At 43.2% G+C, this 20097-nt stretch overlaps 1 protein-coding gene across 3 annotated transcripts in view; it reads left to right on the top strand.

The window, feature by feature from the left end:
- LOC141090243 (solute carrier family 13 member 1-like) overlaps window positions 1–20097 on the top strand; it is a 113466-nt gene that overhangs the window by 41857 nt on the left and 51512 nt on the right. For all 3 annotated transcript variants that reach the window (XM_073576327.1, XM_073576326.1, XM_073576328.1), the window contains exons 6-9: window positions 7277–7322; window positions 7846–7884; window positions 17341–17489; window positions 18524–18643. In XM_073576327.1, the coding sequence (XP_073432428.1) occupies window positions 7277–7322; window positions 7846–7884; window positions 17341–17489; window positions 18524–18643 (354 nt within the window). The remainder of the gene's footprint in view (window positions 1–7276; window positions 7323–7845; window positions 7885–17340; window positions 17490–18523; window positions 18644–20097) is intronic.

Here is a 20097-nt window from a genome sequence, read left to right as displayed (position 1 = left end):
AGGACAAGACACTGGCCATCCGTCTGGGAGTTCGTACACTCCTTCGCAGTCCTCCTCGATCTCCGGTTTGCCATGAGAGTCCTCGGCCGGATGGCAGCAGCAATAGAGGCAGTGCCATTTGCCCAGTTTCACCTCAGGGTCCTTCAACTAGCCATACTCAGCTCTTGGAACAGGAATCCCTTCTCCCTCGACAGGGAGTTCAGGTTGACGTCGTCAACCAGGAGGTCCCTGCATTGGTGGCTCAAACCAACCTCGCTTACACGAGGGAAGCCCTTTCTCTCAGGACAATGGAAGATCCTGACTACCGATGCAAGCCTGACAGGCTGGGGGGCGGTGCACCACATCACAGGGCACAAGGCAAGTGGTCACCGAGGGAAGTGACATTGCCCATCAATATTCTGGAAATCAGGGCCATCCTCTTGGCACTGAGAGCCTTTCATCACTTGCTTGCAGCCTCGCACATACGGATACAGTTGGACAATGCCACGGCTGTGGCATACTTGAACCACCAAGGCGGGACCCGCAGCGCCCAGGCGATGAGAGAAGTGGCGCATATCCTCCGCTGGGCTGAAGACACGAGGTCGGTACATTCTGCGGTCCACATTCCGGGTGTAGAAAACTGGGAAGCCGACTTCCTCAGCAGGCAAGGAATGGACTCGGGGGAGTGGTCTCTCCATCCCGAGATTTTTTACCAGATCTGTCAACGCTGGGGAACCCCGGAGGTGGACCTAATGGCATCCCATCTCAATACCAAGGTCCCCAATTTCATGGCCAGGACACACGACCCACGGTCGCTCGGAGCGGATGCCCTGGTCCAGGACTGGTCCCAGTTCCGACTCCTGTACATTTTCCCACCCCTCCCCCTAATCTCCAGGGTCGTGAGGAAGATCAAGCAAGAGGGAGTTCCAACCATCCTTATCGCTCCAGACTGGCCCAGACGTACATGGTACGCCGACATCGTTCAACTTACAGCAGACGTCCCCTGGCGTCTACCCGACCGTCACGACCTTCTGTCTCAAGGTCCGTTCTTCCATCAGAATTCAGGGGCTCTCAATTTGACGGCATGGCCCTTGAAACCTGGATTCTAACCCAGGCAGGTTTTTCACCGGGCAGTCATTGCGACTATGATCAGGGCAAGGAAGCCTGCCTCCGCCAAGATCTATTATCGTACCTGGAGAGCTTTCTTTTCTTGGTGCGAATCTCATGGACAAGTCCCACTCCCTTATTCCCTCCCGAAGGTACTAGGTTTTCTTCAATCGGGTCTAGACGCCAAGCTATCCTTAGGCTCGCTTAAGAGTCAGGTGTCGGCACTTTCAGTCCTTTTTCAAAAGCGCATTGCTACTAAACCGCAAGTAAGGACTTTCATCCAGGGAGTTTCCCGATTGGTTCCTCCCTACAAACGTCCGCTGGATACATGGGACCTCAATCTGGTCCTGACAGCATTGCAAGCTCCACCCTTCGAACCTCTTAGAGGAGTTCCACTCTCCATTCTGTCTCAGAAAGTGGTTTTTCTAGTGGCGATCACCTCGTTACGCAGAGTGTCGGAATTGTCAGCACTTTCCTGCAGACGGACTTTCCTAGCCTTTCACCAGGACAAGGTGGTTCTCCGCACGGTACCATCCTTCCTTCCAAAGGTTTTGTCCAACTTTCACCTCAATGAGGAGATTTCACTGCCATCCCTTTGCCCGGTTCCGGTTCATAGAGTGGAGAAGGCTCTGCATACGCTTGACCTCGTCAGAGCATTGCGGATTTACGTGTCCAGGACTGCACCTTTCCGGAAGTCTGATTCCCTCTTCATTCTTCCAGAAGGTAGTCGCAAGGGACTGCCGGCTTCCAAGGCTACCCTTGCCAGGTGGATCAAGTCCACCATACATGAGGCCTACCGACTTAACAGTTCCCCTCTTCCGGCCGGTATCACGGCACACTCTACACGGGCAGTAGGGGCCTCCTGGGCCATTCGGCACCAGGCTTCGGCACAACAAGTGTGTAAGGCGGCCACTTGGACTAGCCTACACACGTTTACAAAACACTACAGTGTTCATACCCAGTCCTCAGCGGATGCGAGCCTGGGTAGACTGGTTCTGCAGGCGGCAGTGCCCCAAATTTAGGGACCTGCTAGCACAATATTCGTCCATTGCTTCCCACCCAGGGACTGCTTTGGGACGTCCCATGGTTCTGTGTCCCCCAATGAGGCGACAGAGTAAAGGAGATTTTTGTGTACTCACCGTAAAATCTCTTTCTCTTAGCCTCTAATTGGGGGACACAGCTCCCACCCTGTTGCCCTTATGGGCCGTTGTTTACGGTTGAGTTCTCATATTGTTCTTTGAGCTCGTACATAGTAGCCTTCTTACAGGCATGGTTATCTTATTTGGTTTTGTTCCTCCTAATGCTTTTGCACAAAACTGGAGAAGGCTGACGCCGTCCAGGGGTGTATACTGCAGAGGAGGAGCCAAAGTTAATCTTTTTCAGATTATGCATAGTGTCGCCTCCTAGTGGACAGCAGCATAACACCCATGGTGCTGTGTCCCCCAATTAGAGGCTAAGAGAAAGAGATTTTACGGTGAGTACACAAAAATCTCCTTTTTTCATGAAAGGCATCCAGACCAACATTTAGTGAATCAGCCATGATATAGAGGATGCCCCCTTGTCAGTCACAGGCCTGGGTTTATATAGATCACAAGGAAGATCTACACTACTCACACATAGTTAGGGATATTTGGCTTTCAGGTGAAATTTATGGAAAACATAAAATATCACTGTAATGAGAACTTTGTATCATGAAGTTAAAGCATTTAAGTCATCGTTCGTCATCTCAAACAATTTATTGAAACAAAAGCCAAGAACAGTGGTGGTATACCCCTCCCCCCCCCCCCCCCCCCTGCAAAAAAAAATGTCAGTGTCTTTACACAGTGACTCAGCTGATCCCATATGTTTTCAATGGCATTCAGGTCTGGAGAAAGTCCAGGCCACTCCATTTGTGGTACCCCGGTCTCCAGCAGCCGTTCCCTAATGATGCCACTTTGATAAGCTGGAGCATTGTCCTCCATGAAGATGAGATTAGGCCTGTGGTCATGCAGAGGCACAAGGTCTGGATTAATGTTATTCATGTAGTAGAGGCTTGTCACTGTATACCATTCACAAAGTGTAGGACAGTGCTGTATTAACTAGACACCTGCCCAAACTGTTACACCACCACCGGTGCTTCGTTTTGTTTTTTTTTTCAGTGACCATTTTACCAATTTTATTTCGGTTGCCCAAGTTCATGGCCTTGCATTTTATTTACATATAACCTTCAATTGCCATTTCTCAGCCCAAGCCTCCAGCTTACAGACATACCTCTTACTATGTAAAATTATCGTCCTCTGTGTTGATTACCTTACAGAGTTAAGTATCATCTGCAAATATTGAAATCCTGCACTGTATGCCCTCTACAAAAGTAATTAATACATCTTTTAACAATAAGAGGGCCCAATACTGACCCTTGTGATACCCCAATGTTAGCTGTGACACAATCTGAGTGTTTTTCATTGATAATCACCCACTGTTAGTTGTTATCCCAGTTACACACACACTTTCCCCTAGTCCCATTAATCTCATTTGATTTACCAACCTTTCATGTAGCACTGCATCAAACTTCTTTGAGACTTCCAGATGGCGGATATTCATGGTGTTACCTTGGTCCAGTCTGGAACTTAACTCATCATAGAACTGTTCAGATTAGTCTGACAAAACCGGTCCCTAATAAACCTGTGTTGGATCATGAAGTTATTTTTATTGGGATTCTTCAGGATGACATTTGTTAGAAAATAGAAACTTGGCACACACTATATATCATTTCCAGTGAAAAGGTAGTTTTTAATGTACAGTACATACAGTATATATGTTTCGGTCACATTGACCTTCATCACATTACTATGTATTGTACTGCTGTCATTTACATTATGCTCAAAAGAAGGAGAGCCAAAAAAGGTAAGTGGTCCCCCCGGCAGTAGGGACAAAAGGCACAATTTTGCAGAGTCGGTCCGGTCAGAGTGCAGCATATGGGGCAATGACATGGCGTCCACCGTTCTGACCCGCGGTGGACGCCGTGTCACTGCCCCATATGCTGCACACTGACCGGACCGACTCTGCATAATTGTGCCTTTTGTCCCTCCTGCCGGGGGGACCACTTACCTTTTTTGGCTCTCCTTCTTTTGAGCATAATGCAAATGACAGCAGTACAATGCATAGTACTGTGATGAAGGTCAATGTGACCGAAACGTCTATACTGTATGTACTGTACATTAAAAACTACCTTTTCACTGGAAATTATATATAGTGTGTGCCAAGTTTCTATATTCATATGATTACAGACTAGGATCCTACTTGCTGCACCACCACTTATATAGCTGTGCTAAACATTTTTTGTATTGTAAGGCATTTGTTAGAAAGTCATCAAAGATTTTGCCCACATTACAGTTCACATTTACCGGCCTATACTTCCAGGCTCCATTTTTCTCCCCTTTTTGCATATTGGCCACATATATGCTATTAGCCAGTCCTCTGATACCGACCCTGGAATTATTGAATCTTTGAATATTAGAATTAATGGTCAATCACTTAATTCCTGTAGTACTCGGAGTCTATGCCATTCAGGTTCGGTGATTTGTCTACTTTACGGTTTTTGAGGTGACGCCGTACTTTCTGCTAGCAAGTGATATTTGCTGAAGAATTTATGGTCTCCCTGATCATGGTATCTTTCATGGGATTTTCTTGGATAAAAACACTGTGGAGGAGAAGTCATTTAATAGATTCACTTTTCCCTCAAACCTTTCCACTGTTTTACCCAGATTATTTTTTAGGTAGTCAACACTATAATTTTTAAGTCGGCAGTGCTGGGTATTACCGGCGGCAGTGCTGGGTATTAAGATGCGAGACTCGTCTGAGTTTCTCCCAAGTGTGAACCAGGCCTTAAATAAAGACACACACATCATCTGCGTTAGGCCGGAGTCACACTTGCAAGAAACTCGCATGAGTCTTGCACCTCAATACTCGGCACTGCCACCAGCACTCGGGACGAGAGTGTGCAGCTGCATGTGTTTCTATGCAGCTGATATGCAAGTGTGATACTGGAATTAAATGCAATATCTGTTTAATTAAAGAAAATAAAATGGCGTGGGCTTCCGCGCAATTTTTTGCACAAGACAGGGAAATCTGGCGACTGGGGGCTGATGTTTATAGCCTGGGAAGCGGGTAATAACCATTGATCTTCCCAGGCTATGAACATAAGCCTGCAGCTGTATACTTAGCCTTTACTGGCTATTAAAATAGGGGGGCCACAAAAAAAATTACGTGAGGTCCCCCTATAATAGCCAGAAAAGGCTATGCAGACAGCTGTGGGCTGATATTAATAGCCTAGGAAGGGGCCATGGATATTGCCCCCCCAGCTACAAACACCAGCTGACAGCCACCCCAGAAATGGCGCAGCTCTAAGATGCGCCAATTCTAGCACTTAGCATCTCTCTTCCCGCTGTCGTGTAGCGGTGGCATATGGACTAATAAGGAATTAATGTCAGCTTTGTATTGTAAGGTTAGTAATGGAGAGGCATCAATAAGACACCTATCCATTACTAATCCTAAAGTTTGTAAAGGGTTAAACACACACATGCAGAATAAAGTATTTTAATGAAATGAAACGCCATACTGTTTTCCCATTTTATCATACTCCTAATCCATGCAAAGCCCTCGATCTCCTGAAAAAAATTAATAATCAAACACAAATACTTCCTGTTCCAACGTAGTCCTTAATAACGAGTATCCCACGACGAGTCCAGCTCTGCTACATCTGGATGCATGACATCCAGACATAGCAGAGCTTGTAGATGACCGCTGGAGATCTCCGGCGATCACCTACACTCTAGTTCTCGCGGTCAGCTGACCGTGAGAACTAGCCTAGTGTGACCAGAGATAACCCCCGGTCACGTGCACGGCAGTTCTCGCGATAACACGGCAGTGGACGCTGACTTCCAGCGGCGGGACAGTTAAGACCTTATGTAAATTAGTAGACACGCTGTATACTGCGGAGGCAGAGTTAACATTTTTTTCACGGCATAATGTCCACCTACTAGTGGCAGCAGCTTACACCCATGGTTCCTGTGTCCCCCAATGAAGTGATAGAGAAATAACTGTTGCTGAAGTTGCTTGCAAATTTTGCAATAGAAGGTTATGAGGTTGTGCTGGTACAGCTGACATTTTTGCTCTCTAAAATGTCTTTTCCTGCTTTTACCGTAGAGTCCTTTAAATGGCATCTTATAGATGAGTCTACTTGGCCAACATCGGAAAAATTATATTTTCTGTATTTTCAAGTGTGCGTTATTATAACCCTCCTGCTGTTAATATGAGCAGATGGAATAACATTATACCAGGGGGACAGTAGAGCTATTTAAACTTAAGGGTGTACTAAAGCTGAATCTCCCCTCTTATGCTAGGGCAACACAAACCTCTGAGATAAGCATCCATGCAAGTCTATGGAGTATCAATGCATCTCCCAGTCTAGATTTCATAGGATTCTGACCCGTTTCAGCTCCATCAGTTGCCATATGTTACCTTCAAAGGGAGCTCACTTGTTAGAAAGTGTGGTACAAAGGCACAAAATGGAGGCACTTAGAGACGACGCCTCTGTATTTCGTGGCTGCAGAGACTCGTGTGTCTCCATACGTAGGGCTGTGGAGTCGGTAAGCCAAACCTCTAACTCCGACGCCTCAATTTCCGTGACTCCGACTCCACGACTCCCTCAACCAGGGCTGTGTAGTCCGTAAGCCAAGCCTCCAACTCCGACTCCTCAATTTCCATGACTCTGACTCCACGATTCCGACTCCCTCATACCAGGGCTGTGGAGTCTGTAAGCCAAACCTCTGACTCCAACTCCTCAATTTTCATGACACTGACTCCGACTCCAACTCCACCAAAATGTGCTCCGACTCCACAGCCCTGATACAAGCTCCGATCACTTGCTAGTGTATGAGGTCTTATGCTGTATGACATTCATAGCTAATAACTAGAGCTTTTCAGGCTAAATTCTTACTTGGAAGGGAAGTTTTCACTTTATATTTTGCCACACTTGTGTGACAGGGACTTGCATAAAATATACAATTGAAACTGAGCGAGCATATCCTTACCTATAATTTCTGCGTCTGTAATTCTATGTTGACTAGTGGGAACGGGAAGCTGCCTGAACATCCACTAAGAAAATGATATTGACATTTGAATTTCCATTTTTTTTTTTCTTTTGTTTCAGCAATAATATTTTGGATAATGGGATCTCGAACACGGAAGAAAATGAGGTTTGTTGGATCAGCGCAGCCTCGCAGTCATTCCTATTTGTGTCTCTTGGTCTCCTCTGAGAGGGTCCTGTAACCTCATCAGTGGAAAAAGTTACTGTTTAGTTTTTCATTTTTCTCATCAAAGTATGTTTGTGTTTCAAAATACAGGCCCTGCCTAATGAGGTTTTTTTCTTCATTCCATAGTGTATCATTTTTACTTTTGCATCCAGTATCTTATAGTGTTGCTATTTTTCATAATTTGCAGATTAATGAAATCATGCAAAGTTTTCTGCTTTCAATATGGTCCCATGAATTGCTACTGTGCTTGAGGAAACTTTGGCTAAGTGGCCCTAAAAGAAGACTTGTCCAGTCTCCTGACATGTCTCAGTAAATGTTTGTTTTCCCATAATGGGATCACCTTTTCTCTTTTGTGCAGTTGTTTTCTTAATTTCTCCTACAAATTTTTGGCTAAATTGTATGTGACATCTATTGCTGTTTGATTTCTAAATCTAATGAAAAAAAACAACTTGTTTCTGAATTACAGGAAGAACCAGCATTTGACAGTCGGCGATATTCCAAACAGGTAACCGGTCATATGTGCAGACGTCACAAAAGCTTAAAGGGGTTGTCTCAATGTGATGTCCTGTATTCCAGTATGACATATACAACCTATAAAATGCTTGGAAACCTTGTTGGGCATAATAATTTGGAACAGTTTTTAATAAAATACTGTTATCATGGGAGGTTTGTCCAATACAATTTGATGCATACTTGAACGGTTGACTATTTGAACACTATATTAATTCATTTGCATCAATCACTTAGGAAAATCAAAATCGGAGTAAAATATCGTTTGCATAATAATTTTGAGCGTGGTGTAGAGAGATTATATTAGAGTATGTAGATAATGTCCTAGTAAAAAAAAAAAAATCATGCACCGCCGTCAGGCAGCCTAACGTCAGAATACATCTCCTATTTGGGCTCGCAATCAACAAAAGTTATGTATGTTTGTCACATGCAGCCATACATGATGATTTCACAGTCCGCGATGAATGATTCTGGAGTAGGATTTGTTGTTTGTACTTGGGCCGGGCGTGTGACTTGGGAGTGTTCTCTGTATTTTCATAGACCAATATCTCATCCTGCTATGTACTGCCAGGCTTATTTCATCATCTTGTGTTGGCTCATATTTTCCCTACTATAAGGTTATGAGCACCCGATGTCTTGTTCAGGCATGTCTGCTCCGAAAAAAAAGAACAGCCAAAAAATGCTCAAAGAATGAACATATACATTTCTGTGTAATAGCGACTTGCTGATCAAATGATCAGTGATATTGAAATTGAATTGATTTTTGAATGGTGGCTAGAAACTTAATAAAGAAAATGCTCAAACTACCCCCCCCCCCACAAAAAAAGTAAAAAAATGAGAAAAGGAAGGTTTCCTAGGTTTTCTAAAGCGCCTTTCCTGCCTGAAGAAGATGTTGTGTTCACATGACCCGACAGTTCTTCTTCTGTTATACTGCAATGACTGACCTCAGGGTGGACCATTATGCCATAAATGCATGCATTTATAAAGATATACATACATTTTTGCTCAGAAGTTTACATACCCCAGCAGAAAGTGCGAACTGTGGTAAGTGTGTGACTTGAAATTCAGTGAAGAGGTATTTGGAAAACCTATAACAAATACCTGTGAGTTGCTGAATTGTAGGTTGCTGAGTGCTTTCTACCTGTTCAATTTTTGCGGGGCTTTGGGGGCTTGTTTAACCTATATTTTCTCTCTTCAGGGTTAATCTCTTATTTTACTATCTGTGTTTTTAAGGGTAAACTATATTGCATTTAAATCTTGAGGTGTAACTATATTCACAAGGGGTTAATTAAGGGTGGGAGTTCATACAGTAATTAAGGGTTTATAAGGGGCAGCTGGTTGGGGCTCAACTCCTTTTGGAAGTGCATTGAGCAGCAAGGTGGTGTGCTGGTAAAAGGGAAAAAAAAACAAAACTCTTTTAAATCTTCTTCCTGAGCGAGTGTGAACGAGCTGAGTGTGACCTGAGCATAAGTGCGAACTGTGGTAAGTGTGTGACTTGAAATTCAGTGACTTTAGATTCAGGGAGTTTCCAAGGGAGGTCTTACTGAATTGCTGTTATATTAATACTTTCTTTTTTTTTTTTTTAATTTATTTTTGCTTATCTTATTGTCTGGTGCAATCCCCATTAGGATGTGCTCCACTATTGCCAATGCCATCCAGTGCACGTCTTGCCGCATGTATGAAATCCTTGAACAGCCGGTCGAGGGTGCATACTGCTGTGCGAGATGTGAGCACGTTGTGCATTTGGAAGCCCAGATACTGGATCTAAATGTGCAGCTGGCAACACTGAGATCCATAGACAATATGGAAAGGAGTCTTCTGCTCACTGAGCAGACGCTCAATGGGATAGATGAGGGGGGGATGCTAGGTTGGAGCTGCAGGACAATGAAGCAGCTAGCTGGGTGACAGTTAGAAGGCGGGGTAGGGGGAAGAGCACCAGGGAGGCTAGTCCTGATCTGGCACACCCCAATAAGTTTGCTAAGTTGGCAGATGAGGGGAGTGTTAGTGCAGGAGTAGCACTGCTGCAGCAAGGCATGTCCTCTGAAAGCCGGAGGAGTGTCTGCTCCAGTAAGGGGGGAAATAGGAGAGCAGGGCAGGCCAGACAGGTTCTGGTAGTGGGAGACTCAATTATTAGGGGAACAGATAGGGCAATCTGTCACAAAGACAGGGATCGTCGAACGGTGTGCTGCCTACCTGGCGCTCGAGTCCGACACATCGCTGATCGGGTTGACAGATTACTGGGAGGGGCTGGAGAGGATCCAGCGGTCATGGTGCACATTAGCACAAATGACAAAGTTAGAGGTAGGTGGAAGGTCCTTAAAGATGATTTCAGGGAATTAGGCTGTAAGCTTAAAGCAAGGACCTCCAAGGTGGTATTTTCGGAAATACTTCCTGTACCACGTGCCACGCCAGAGAGGCAACGGGAGATTAGGGAGGTTAATAAGTGGCTCAGGAATTGGTGTAGGAAGGAGGGGTTTGGGTTCCTGCAGAACTGGGCCGACTTCTCAGTTGGCTACAGGTTCTACGCTAGGGACGGGCTGCACCTCAATGGGGAGGGTGCAGCTGTGCTGGGGGAGAAAATGGCTAGAAGGTTGGAGGAGTGTTTAAACTAGGGACGGGGGGGGAGGGTATTCCTTTTATAGGAGGGGAAGACAGTGCAGATAGAGACCTGGGCACAAATAATGACATTGGGGGTGGAGGTGGCATGGGGGGTGGGGTTAGAACAGTTAATAATTTAAGAAAGAATAGAGGTACAGAGAGATACATAAAGTGCATGTATACTAATGCCAGAAGTCTCGCCAACAAAATGGAGGAATTGGAGTTAATGTTGTTGGAACATAATTATGACATGGTGGGGATATCTGAGACATGGCTGGATGAGAGCCATGACTGGGCTGTTAATTTACAGGGCTATAGTCTGTTCAGAAATGACCGTACAAATAAGCGAGGGGGAGGCGTGTGTTTATATGTAAAATCATCCTTAAAACCCATCCTTCGTGATAATATATATGAATCTAATGAAAATGTAGAGTCCCTGTGGGTAGAGATAAGGGGAGGGGGGAAAAATAATAAATTACTGATAGGGGTTTGTTATAAATCTCCAAAAATAATGGAAGCTACAAAGAATATCCTCATAAAGCAAATAGATGAAGCAGCGACTCAAGGAGAAGTCATTATTATGGGGGACTTCAACTACCCTGAAATACATTGGGGAACCGAAACCTGCAGTTCCAGCAAGGGTAATAGGTTTCTGACAACGATGAGAGACAATTACCTTTCACAACTGGTTCAGGACCCAACAAGAGGGGGGGCACTGCTAGACCTAATATTAACCAACAGGCCAGACCGCATATCAAATGTAAGGGTTGAGGGTCACTTGGGTAATAGTGATCACAAATTAATACGTTTTCATGTATCCTTTAATAAGATGTGTAGTAGAGGGGTTACAAGGACACTAAACTTCAGGAAGGCAAATTTCCAACGGATGAGAGATGATCTTGGTGCAATTAACTGGGACGATATCCTGAGACATAAAAATACACAAAGAAAATGGGAGACGTTTATTAGCATCCTGAATAGGACCTGTGCACAATACATACCGTATGGGAATAAACATGCGAGAAATAGGAGGAAACCACTATGGCTAAATAGAGCTGTAAGGGGCGCAATAAGAGATAAAAATAAAGCATTTAGAGAATTAAAGCAAGTAGGTAGTGATGAGGCATTAAATAAATACAGAAGATTAAATAAATTCTGGAAAAAGCAAATCAAGACAGCAAAGATTGAGACAGAGAGACTCATTGCCAGAGAAAGTAAAAATAATCCCAAAATATTCTTTAACTACATAAATAGTAAGAAGCTAAAAAATGATAGTGTTGGTCCCCTTAAAAATAGTCTGGGTGAAATGGTGGATGAGGATGAGGAAAAAGCCAATATGCTAAATGACTTTTTTTCAACAGTATTTACACAAGAAAATCCCATGATGGATAACATGATCAGGGATAAAAATTCTCCATTAAATGTCACCTGCTTAACCCAGCAGGAAGTACGGCGGCGTCTACAAATCACTAAAATTGACAAATCCCCGGGCCCGGATGGGATACACCCCCGAGTACTGCAGGAATTAAGCACAGTCATAGATAGACCACTATTTTTAATCTTTAAAGATTCCATAATAACAGGGTCTGTACCACAGGACTGGCGTATAGCAAATGTGGTGCCAATATTCAAAAAGGGGACAAAAACTGAACTTGGAAATTATAGGCCAGTAAGTTTAACCTCAACTGTGGGTAAAATCCTGGAGGGTTTTCTAAGAGATACTATACTGGAGTATCTGGAGAAGAATAACCTTATGACCCAATATCAACATGGGTTTACAAGAGACCGTTCCTGTCAGACTAATCTGATAAGCTTTTATGAAGAGGTAAGTTCCGGACTGGACCAAGGGAATGCAGTGGACGTGGTGTACATGGACTTTTCAAAAGCCTTTGATACGGTGCCACACAAAAGGTTGATACATAAAATGAGAACAATGGGGATAGGGGAAAATATGTGTAGGTGGGTTAAGAGCTGGCTCAGGGATAGGAAACAAAGGGTGGTTATTAATGGAGCACACTCGGACTGGGTCACGGTTAGCAGTGGGGTACCACAGGGGTCAGTTTTGGGCCCGCTTCTTTTTAACATATTTATTAATGACCTTGTAGGGGGCATAGAGAGTAGAATTTCAATATTTGCAGATGACACTAAACTCTGCAGGGTAATTAATACAGAGGAGGACAATTTTATATTACAGGAGGATTTATGTAAACTAGAAGCTTGGGCTGATAAATGGCAAATGAGCTTTAATGGGGATAAATGTAAGGTCATGCACTTGGGTAGAACAAACAAGTTGTATAATTATGTGCTTAATTGTAAAACACTGGGCAAAACAGTCACTGAAAAAGACCTGGGTGTATGGGTGGACGACAAACTCACATTTAGTGGCCAGAGTCAAGCAGCTGCTGCAAAGGCAAATAAAATAATGGGATGCATTAAAAGAGGCATAGATGCTCATGAGGAGAACATAATTTTACCTCTATATAAGTCACTAGTGCGCCCACACTTAGAATACTGTGTACAGTTCTGGTCTCCGGTGTATAAGAAAGACATAGCTGAACTGGAGCTGGTGCAGAGAAGAGCGACCAAGGTTATTAGGGAACTAGGGGGTCTGCAATACCAAGACAGGTTATTACACTTGGGGTTATTTAGTTTGGAGAATCGAAGGCTTAGGGGTGATCTTATTACAATGTATAAATATATGTGGGGACAATACAAAGACCTTTCTAATGATCTTTTTACTCTTAGACCTGTGACGGGGACAAGGGGGCATCCTCTACGTCTGGAGGAAAGAAGGTTTAAGCATACTCACAGACGCGGATTCTTTACTGTAAGAGCAGTGAGACTATGGAACTCTCTGCCATATGATGTTTTAATGAGTGATTCACTACTAAAATTTAAGAAGGGACTGGATGCCTTTCTTGAAAAGTATAATATTACAGGGTATATACACTAGTCTCCTTAATATTGCGTTGATTCAGGGAGCTAGTCTGATTGCCGTATGTGGAGTCGGGAAGGAATTTTTTTCCCCAATGTGAAGCTTACTGTTTGCCACATGGGTTTTTTTTGCCTTCCTCTGGATCAACATGTTAGGGCAAGTTAGGATAGGATATGGGTTGAACTAGATGGACTTAAAGTCTCCCTTCAACCTTAATAACTATGTTACTATGTAGAATGTTTTCTTTCTTGGCCTTTTTTCAGAGAATATGAATGGTAACACCAAACCTTTTTTTTTTTCCACTCATTGTTAGTGGTTGGGTGAAGCCATTTATTGTCACACTGTGTTTTCTCTTCTTAAGTCATAATGACAACACAAAACATCCAAATGACCCTGATCAAAAGTTCACATACCCTGGTGACTATGGCCTGATAAAGCTAGGTTCACATTAGAGTTTTAGTCCACAGCGTATCATCCGCATGTGCAAACACATGCAAAATGCATGTTTACGCAGCGTTTTTATGGGCATCTTACGCATGACTGATAAAACGCTGTGTGTGCATGCATTTGTATGTTTTTGCATGCGTTTGCGTTGTTTATGCGCATGTGTTAGATATGACACCAGACAAAAATGGGCGTGTCTCATGGGATTTCTATATGTATTTTGAATAACGCATGCGTACGCATGTCCTTGCGTACCAATGCATTCCCATAGACAGTAATGCTTTTTTTGACGCACTCGTGCCCATGCCTGCGCATATTTGACCGATTTTTGACGCCTCAAAAAATGCCACTTGTTGCGTTCGCGGCACATCACGGAATGGCGCATGTGTACGCAAAAGCATGCAAACGCGTGTCCCTGCATACACCATGTTAAATATATGTACGCATGACGCATGCTGATCTATGCAGATCAAACACTGCGCACACAGACGCAAATGTAAAACCAGCCTATCGTGCACAAAAGTTGACACAAATGGGTTTGAATAGCTACTAAAGGTAACATCCTCACCTGTGTTCTGTTTGCTTGTAATCAGTGTGTGTGCATAAAAGCTGAGTGAGTTTCTGGGATCCAGACTCTTCCATCTTTCATCCAGCCACTGATGTTTCTGGATAGTGAGTCTTGGGGAAAGCAAAAGAATTGTCAATGGATTTAAGGGAAAAGGTAGTTGAACTGCATAAAACAGGAAAGAGATACAAAAAGATACCCATGAAATTGATAATGCCGGTCATCAGTGTTCAAACTGTGATTAACAAATGAAAAATCCGGGGCTTTGTAAAAATAAAACCACGGTCAGGTAGACCAACAAAAATTTCATCCACATCTGCCAGGAAAATTGTTCAGGATACAAAGAAAAACCCACAAATGCCTTCAGCTGAAGTACTGGACTCTCTGAAAACTAGCGTTGTGGCTGTTTCAAGATGCGCAATAAGGAGGCACTTGATGAAAATTGGCCTGCATGGTCGAGTCATCAGAAGAAAGCCATTACTGCGCAAATGTCACAAAGTATATGTCACAAAGTATCTTGCCTACAATACGCAAAACGGCACAGACAAGCCTCAAAACTTCTGGAACAAGATAATTTGGAGTGATGAGACCGAAATTTTACATTTTGTCCACAACCATAAACGTTACATTTGGAAAGAGGTCAAAGGCGTTTGATGAATGGAACACCATTCCTACTGTAAATCACGGAGGTGGATCGCTGATGTTTTGGCGATGTCTGAGCTACAAAGGCACAGGAAACTTGGTCAAAGTTGAAGGAAAGATGAATGCAGCACGTTATCAGGAAATACTGGAGACAAATTTGCAATCGTCAGCCCGGAAGCTGCGCATGGGATGTACTTGGACGTTCCAACATGATAACGATCCAAAACACAAGGCCAAGTCATTGGCTACAGCAGAACAAAGTGAAGTTTCTGGAGTGGCCATGCAAGTCTCCTGACCTCAATATCACTGAGCCACTCTGAGGAGATCTCAAGCGCTCTGTTCAGGCTTGACAGTCCAGGAATTTACAGGAACTGGACTTTTTGCCAAGAAGAGTGAGCAGCCTTACCATCTGAGAAAATAAAGAACCTCATCCACAACTACCACAAAAGACTTCAAGCTGTCTTTGATGTTAGAGGGGGCAATACACAGTATTAAGAAAGCAATACACAGTATTAATAAATGGGGTATGTGAACTTTTGATCAAAGTCATTTGGATGTTTTGGGTTGTCATTATGATGTAAAAAGAGAAAACAGTTGTTTGACAATAAATGACTTCACCCAGCCACTAACCATGAGTGCAAAAATTCTACCGGGGTATGTAAACTTTTGAGCACAACTGTAGCAAGATGTATATTTATTGATATAAGCCTCATTGTGTTTTGTAACCTGGAGCTCTTTCCATTACCACCAGAAGAATCAAATATCTTGAGATCTTATATATTGGTATTTGGAAAACTTCTCAGAGCTGAGAGAAGCATCCTATAGTGTGAAGTGATCCACTGGAAATAAGCGTGCCAACGCATGGCATTCACTGTTACATATAGTATAGTCGCTGAGTCTCGCTGTCTATCACTACTACAGTATCCCCAATTATTAGAATTGCTATTCACTGACACATCCAAGTGGAGCAATAATCAAAATATATCTTTTAATAAAATATATACATACACAAAAGGAACACCAACAAAACCATATGATTTATGATTTCGTTGCCTTTTTAATATAGTGGGTATGGAAATTATTCAGACCCCTTTACATTTTTTACTCTGTTTCATTGCAGCCATTTGGTAAATTCCAAAAAGTTCATTTTTTTCTCATTAAAGTACACTCTGCACCCCCATCTTGACTAAAAAAAAAAAAAACAATTGTAGAAATTTTTGTAAATTTATTAAAAGAAAAACTGAAATATCACATGGTCATAAGTATTCAGACCACTTGCTCAGACACTCATATTTAAGTCACATGCTGTTCATTTCCTTGTGATCCTCCTTGAGATGGTTCTACTCCTTTATTGGAGTCCAGCTGATAGGACTTGATTTGTAAAGGCACACACCTGTCTATATAAGACCTCACAGTGCATGTCAGACCAAATGAGAATCATGAGGTCAACGGAACTGGCCAAGGAGCTCAGAGACAGAATTGTGGCAAGGCACAGATCTAGCCAAGGTTACCAAAGAATTTCTTCTCAAGGTTCCTAAGAGCACAGTGGCCTCCATAATCCTTAAATGGAAGAAGTTTGGGACCACCAGAAGTCTTCCTAGACCTGGCCGTCCAACCAAACTGAGCAATCATGGGAGAAGAGCCTTGGTGAGAGAGGTAAAGAAGAGCCCCACGATCATTGGGCCGAGCTACACAGATACAGTAGGGAGATGGGAGAAAGTTCCACAAAGTCAGCTATCACTGTAGCCCTCCACCAGTCGGGCCTTTATGGCAGAGTGGCCCTACGGAAGCCTCTCCTCAGTGCTAGACATATGAAAACCCACATAGAGTACTTATATGACCATGTGATATTTCAGTTTTTCTTTTTGTAATTTGCAAAAATTTCTACATTTGTTGTGTTTTTTTTTTTTTTTTTTTTTTTTTTAGTCAAGATGGGGTGCAGAGTGTACATTAATGAGAAAAATATGACCTTTTTTAAAATTTTCAAAATGGCTGCAATGAAACAAAGAGTAAAAAATGTAAAGGGACTGATTAGTTACTTTCCGTACCCATAATAGTATTTTGCATGCTTTTCCAAAAGATGTGCTGTGCAAAGTGTTATTACTCTAATCTTCTAGTATGTCAATACAGGTAGATAAGCGGTGTGTGTAGAAAATCCAGCACGGTACATGAGACCCGTTCGATGCATTTATGGCAGGCTGGGGAAGTAGTCTTATTAATGTTGTCATGCTTTTTTTTTTTTTTTTTTAACATGGTCTTTTGCGCAGACCAAGTCTGGACGGTTCTATAAGACTAAGCGTGATCACATGATGTGCAAAGCGTTCTCGCTGGGAATTGCATATTCTTCCACCATTGGAGGAATGGCCACACTCACAGGGACCTCCACGAACCTCATATTCATAGAGCAGTTTGAAACGTGAGTGATCTTTCACATTTCTTGCATTGTTTCATGTACTCTTTGGCATTGTTGCCTGTAGCACAGTTCATGTCTGTCACACACAATTAGGTGTTCTCCAATCATTCCTCTTTTTCCTTTAAACTCGCTGTATGCTAATAACGTCTCTATAATCGCACCGCCGTGCCTTCAGGTCCTCGCTGGCCTTCAGGTCCTCGCTGGCCTTCAGGTCCTCGCTGGGCATAATCAGTAATTAATGTTGCATAGAAGCTAACAGTGAGGTCTTGTGGCATAGGGCGGTGTGCACTCCACCTGCAATTCCGTTACAATGAAAGGCAAACATAGTGGAGTTTCACCATCAGAAGATTGAATAATCAATCAATGCACAATACTGTAATAAGGTCCCACCTACTGTCATACAAAATGCTGCCATTATCTGTTCATCTCTATAGCCAAATACAAATACTTTTCTACAAGGCATTGTGTCTGTAATAGTGTTTTATTGTGTACATCCGAACATATACAGATGTAATAAAAAAAATACAGGACCAATGGCAGGATAGGATCATTAGCCGCATTTAAAGCCCTGCGGCTTTCTGTAGTACACCCAATGAAACGTGAACTAGTTGCGTAGTTCAGCTCAACAAAGTGGTTTGTCCAGATTCATCACAAAATGCCTGACTTTCCCTGACCACTGCAGTGTGAGAATTAATCAGGGAAAACCGCAGCTGTCGCATTATTAGGGGTGTGGCTTATCCTAAAAACTCTCTGATAGGCTGTGTGCCTGTGCAGTTGCGATACCTTGTGCTCCGACTCAGCAGCCAATACTACCCACAGTGCTTAGCTGAAGTACGGGCACATGTCACTGGGATGAAGATTTTGAAATGCCTGAGCAGAAACGGCAGTAAGTGTAATTAAAGAACCACTTCGGCATATTACTAGAACATTTTATTTTATTTATTTTTTTATTTTTAAAGTGATATGAAATGCTCGGTACATTCAATGGTAGACCCTGGAGTCATGATGTACTCACGCCTCTCTGTATTTCTCTGCAGGCGATACCCTGGATGTCAGTTTGTAAACTTCGGATCCTGGATTGCATTCTCTTTTCCCATTGCCTTCATCATCTTAATATTTTCCTGGATGTGGATTAACTGGCTTTTCTTGGGTTTTAGGTAAGGAATGGGAATCCTGTGGTTCAGAAAGTGAAGGTCTGGCTCGCCACACGTGTGCACTGGAGGTTCCATCACTTCTAGGCTTGAGCTAAAAGGCGATGTGTCCGCGCAACAGCAGTTCTCAGAAAAGTCATGCCACAAAACATCTGTGCAACTGGTCAGTGACTTGCTGTCATGTGACTATTTCAGAGCTGAGATTTTGATGTAATTAAAACAGCCAAGTTGCAAATAAGTCATTTGACACATGCGATTTGCATTGAAGTCCATGGCAATTGGGTCGCTTGGAAGCAGTGACACAAAATCCAACCCCTTTGAAGACATTTGCGACATTATTGCAGTCACAGCAAGTTTCAGGTCCCGACATGACAACATAGGAAACCATTACACACAATGTTGCATCATGTCACTGCAATTTCAGTGTCGGGCAGCACATGTCGCTGTGTACCTCCAGCCTTTTTGGGAAAAGGAATGCCGTAGCGCTATTATATTTTGTCCAAATGATGACCACCACAACTGAACCCGAGTAGTCCCTTTTATTATCGCGTAGTAGTGTCCATCATGCCATGGCTGTGGCACAACACTGTGGTTTCCTTTTATAGCAGAACCCCAATGAAGAGAAGAACTGAGCCTTAAAAGCGGTCTCTTTAAGGGTTTGCTCACATTAGCATATACAGTGGGTACGGAAAGTATTCAGACCCCTTTTAACTTTTTCACTCTGTTTCTTTGGAGCCATTTTGTAAATTCCAAAAAGTTCATTTTTTTTCTAATGTACACTCTGCACCCCTTGTTGACTAAAAAAAAACAAATGTAGAAATTTTTGCAAATGTATTAAATAAGAAAAACTCAAATATCACATGGCTAGAAGTATTCAGACCCTTCAGTATTGAGTAAAAGCACACTTTTGATCTAGTACAGCCATGAGTTGTCTTGGGAATGATGCAACAAGTTTTTCACACCTGGATTTGGGGATCCTCTTTCATTCTTCCTTGCAGATCCTCTCCAGTTCCGTCAGGTTAGATGGTGAACGTTGGTGGACAGCCATTTTCAGGTCTCTCCAGAGATGCTCAATTGGGTTTAGGTCGGGGCTCTGGCTGGGCCAGTCAAGAATGGTCACAGAGTTGTTCTGAAGCCACTCCTTTGTTACTTAAGCTGTGTGCTTAGGGTCATTGTGTTGTTGAAAGGTGAACCTTCGGCTAAGTCTGAGGTCCAGAGCACTCTGGAAGAGGTTTTCATCCAGGATATCTCTGTACTTGGCTGCATTCATGTTTCCTTCAATTGCAACTAGTTGTCCTGTCCCTGCAGCTGAAAAGCACCCCCATAGCATGATGCTGCCACCACCATGTTTCACTGTTGAGATTGTATTGGGCAGGTGATGAGCAGTGCCTGGTTTTCTCCACACATACCGCTTAGAATTATCACCAAAAAGTTCTATCTTCGTCACATCAGACTAGAGA

This window comes from Dendrobates tinctorius, unplaced genomic scaffold (genome assembly GCF_039654945.1).
Source record: "Dendrobates tinctorius isolate UK_male_01 unplaced genomic scaffold, ASM3965494v1 ptg000048l, whole genome shotgun sequence".
NCBI lineage: Eukaryota > Metazoa > Chordata > Amphibia > Anura > Dendrobatidae > Dendrobates > Dendrobates tinctorius.
Note: the sequence above shows the minus strand (reverse complement) of the source record. Positions and strands in the feature narration are given on the sequence as shown.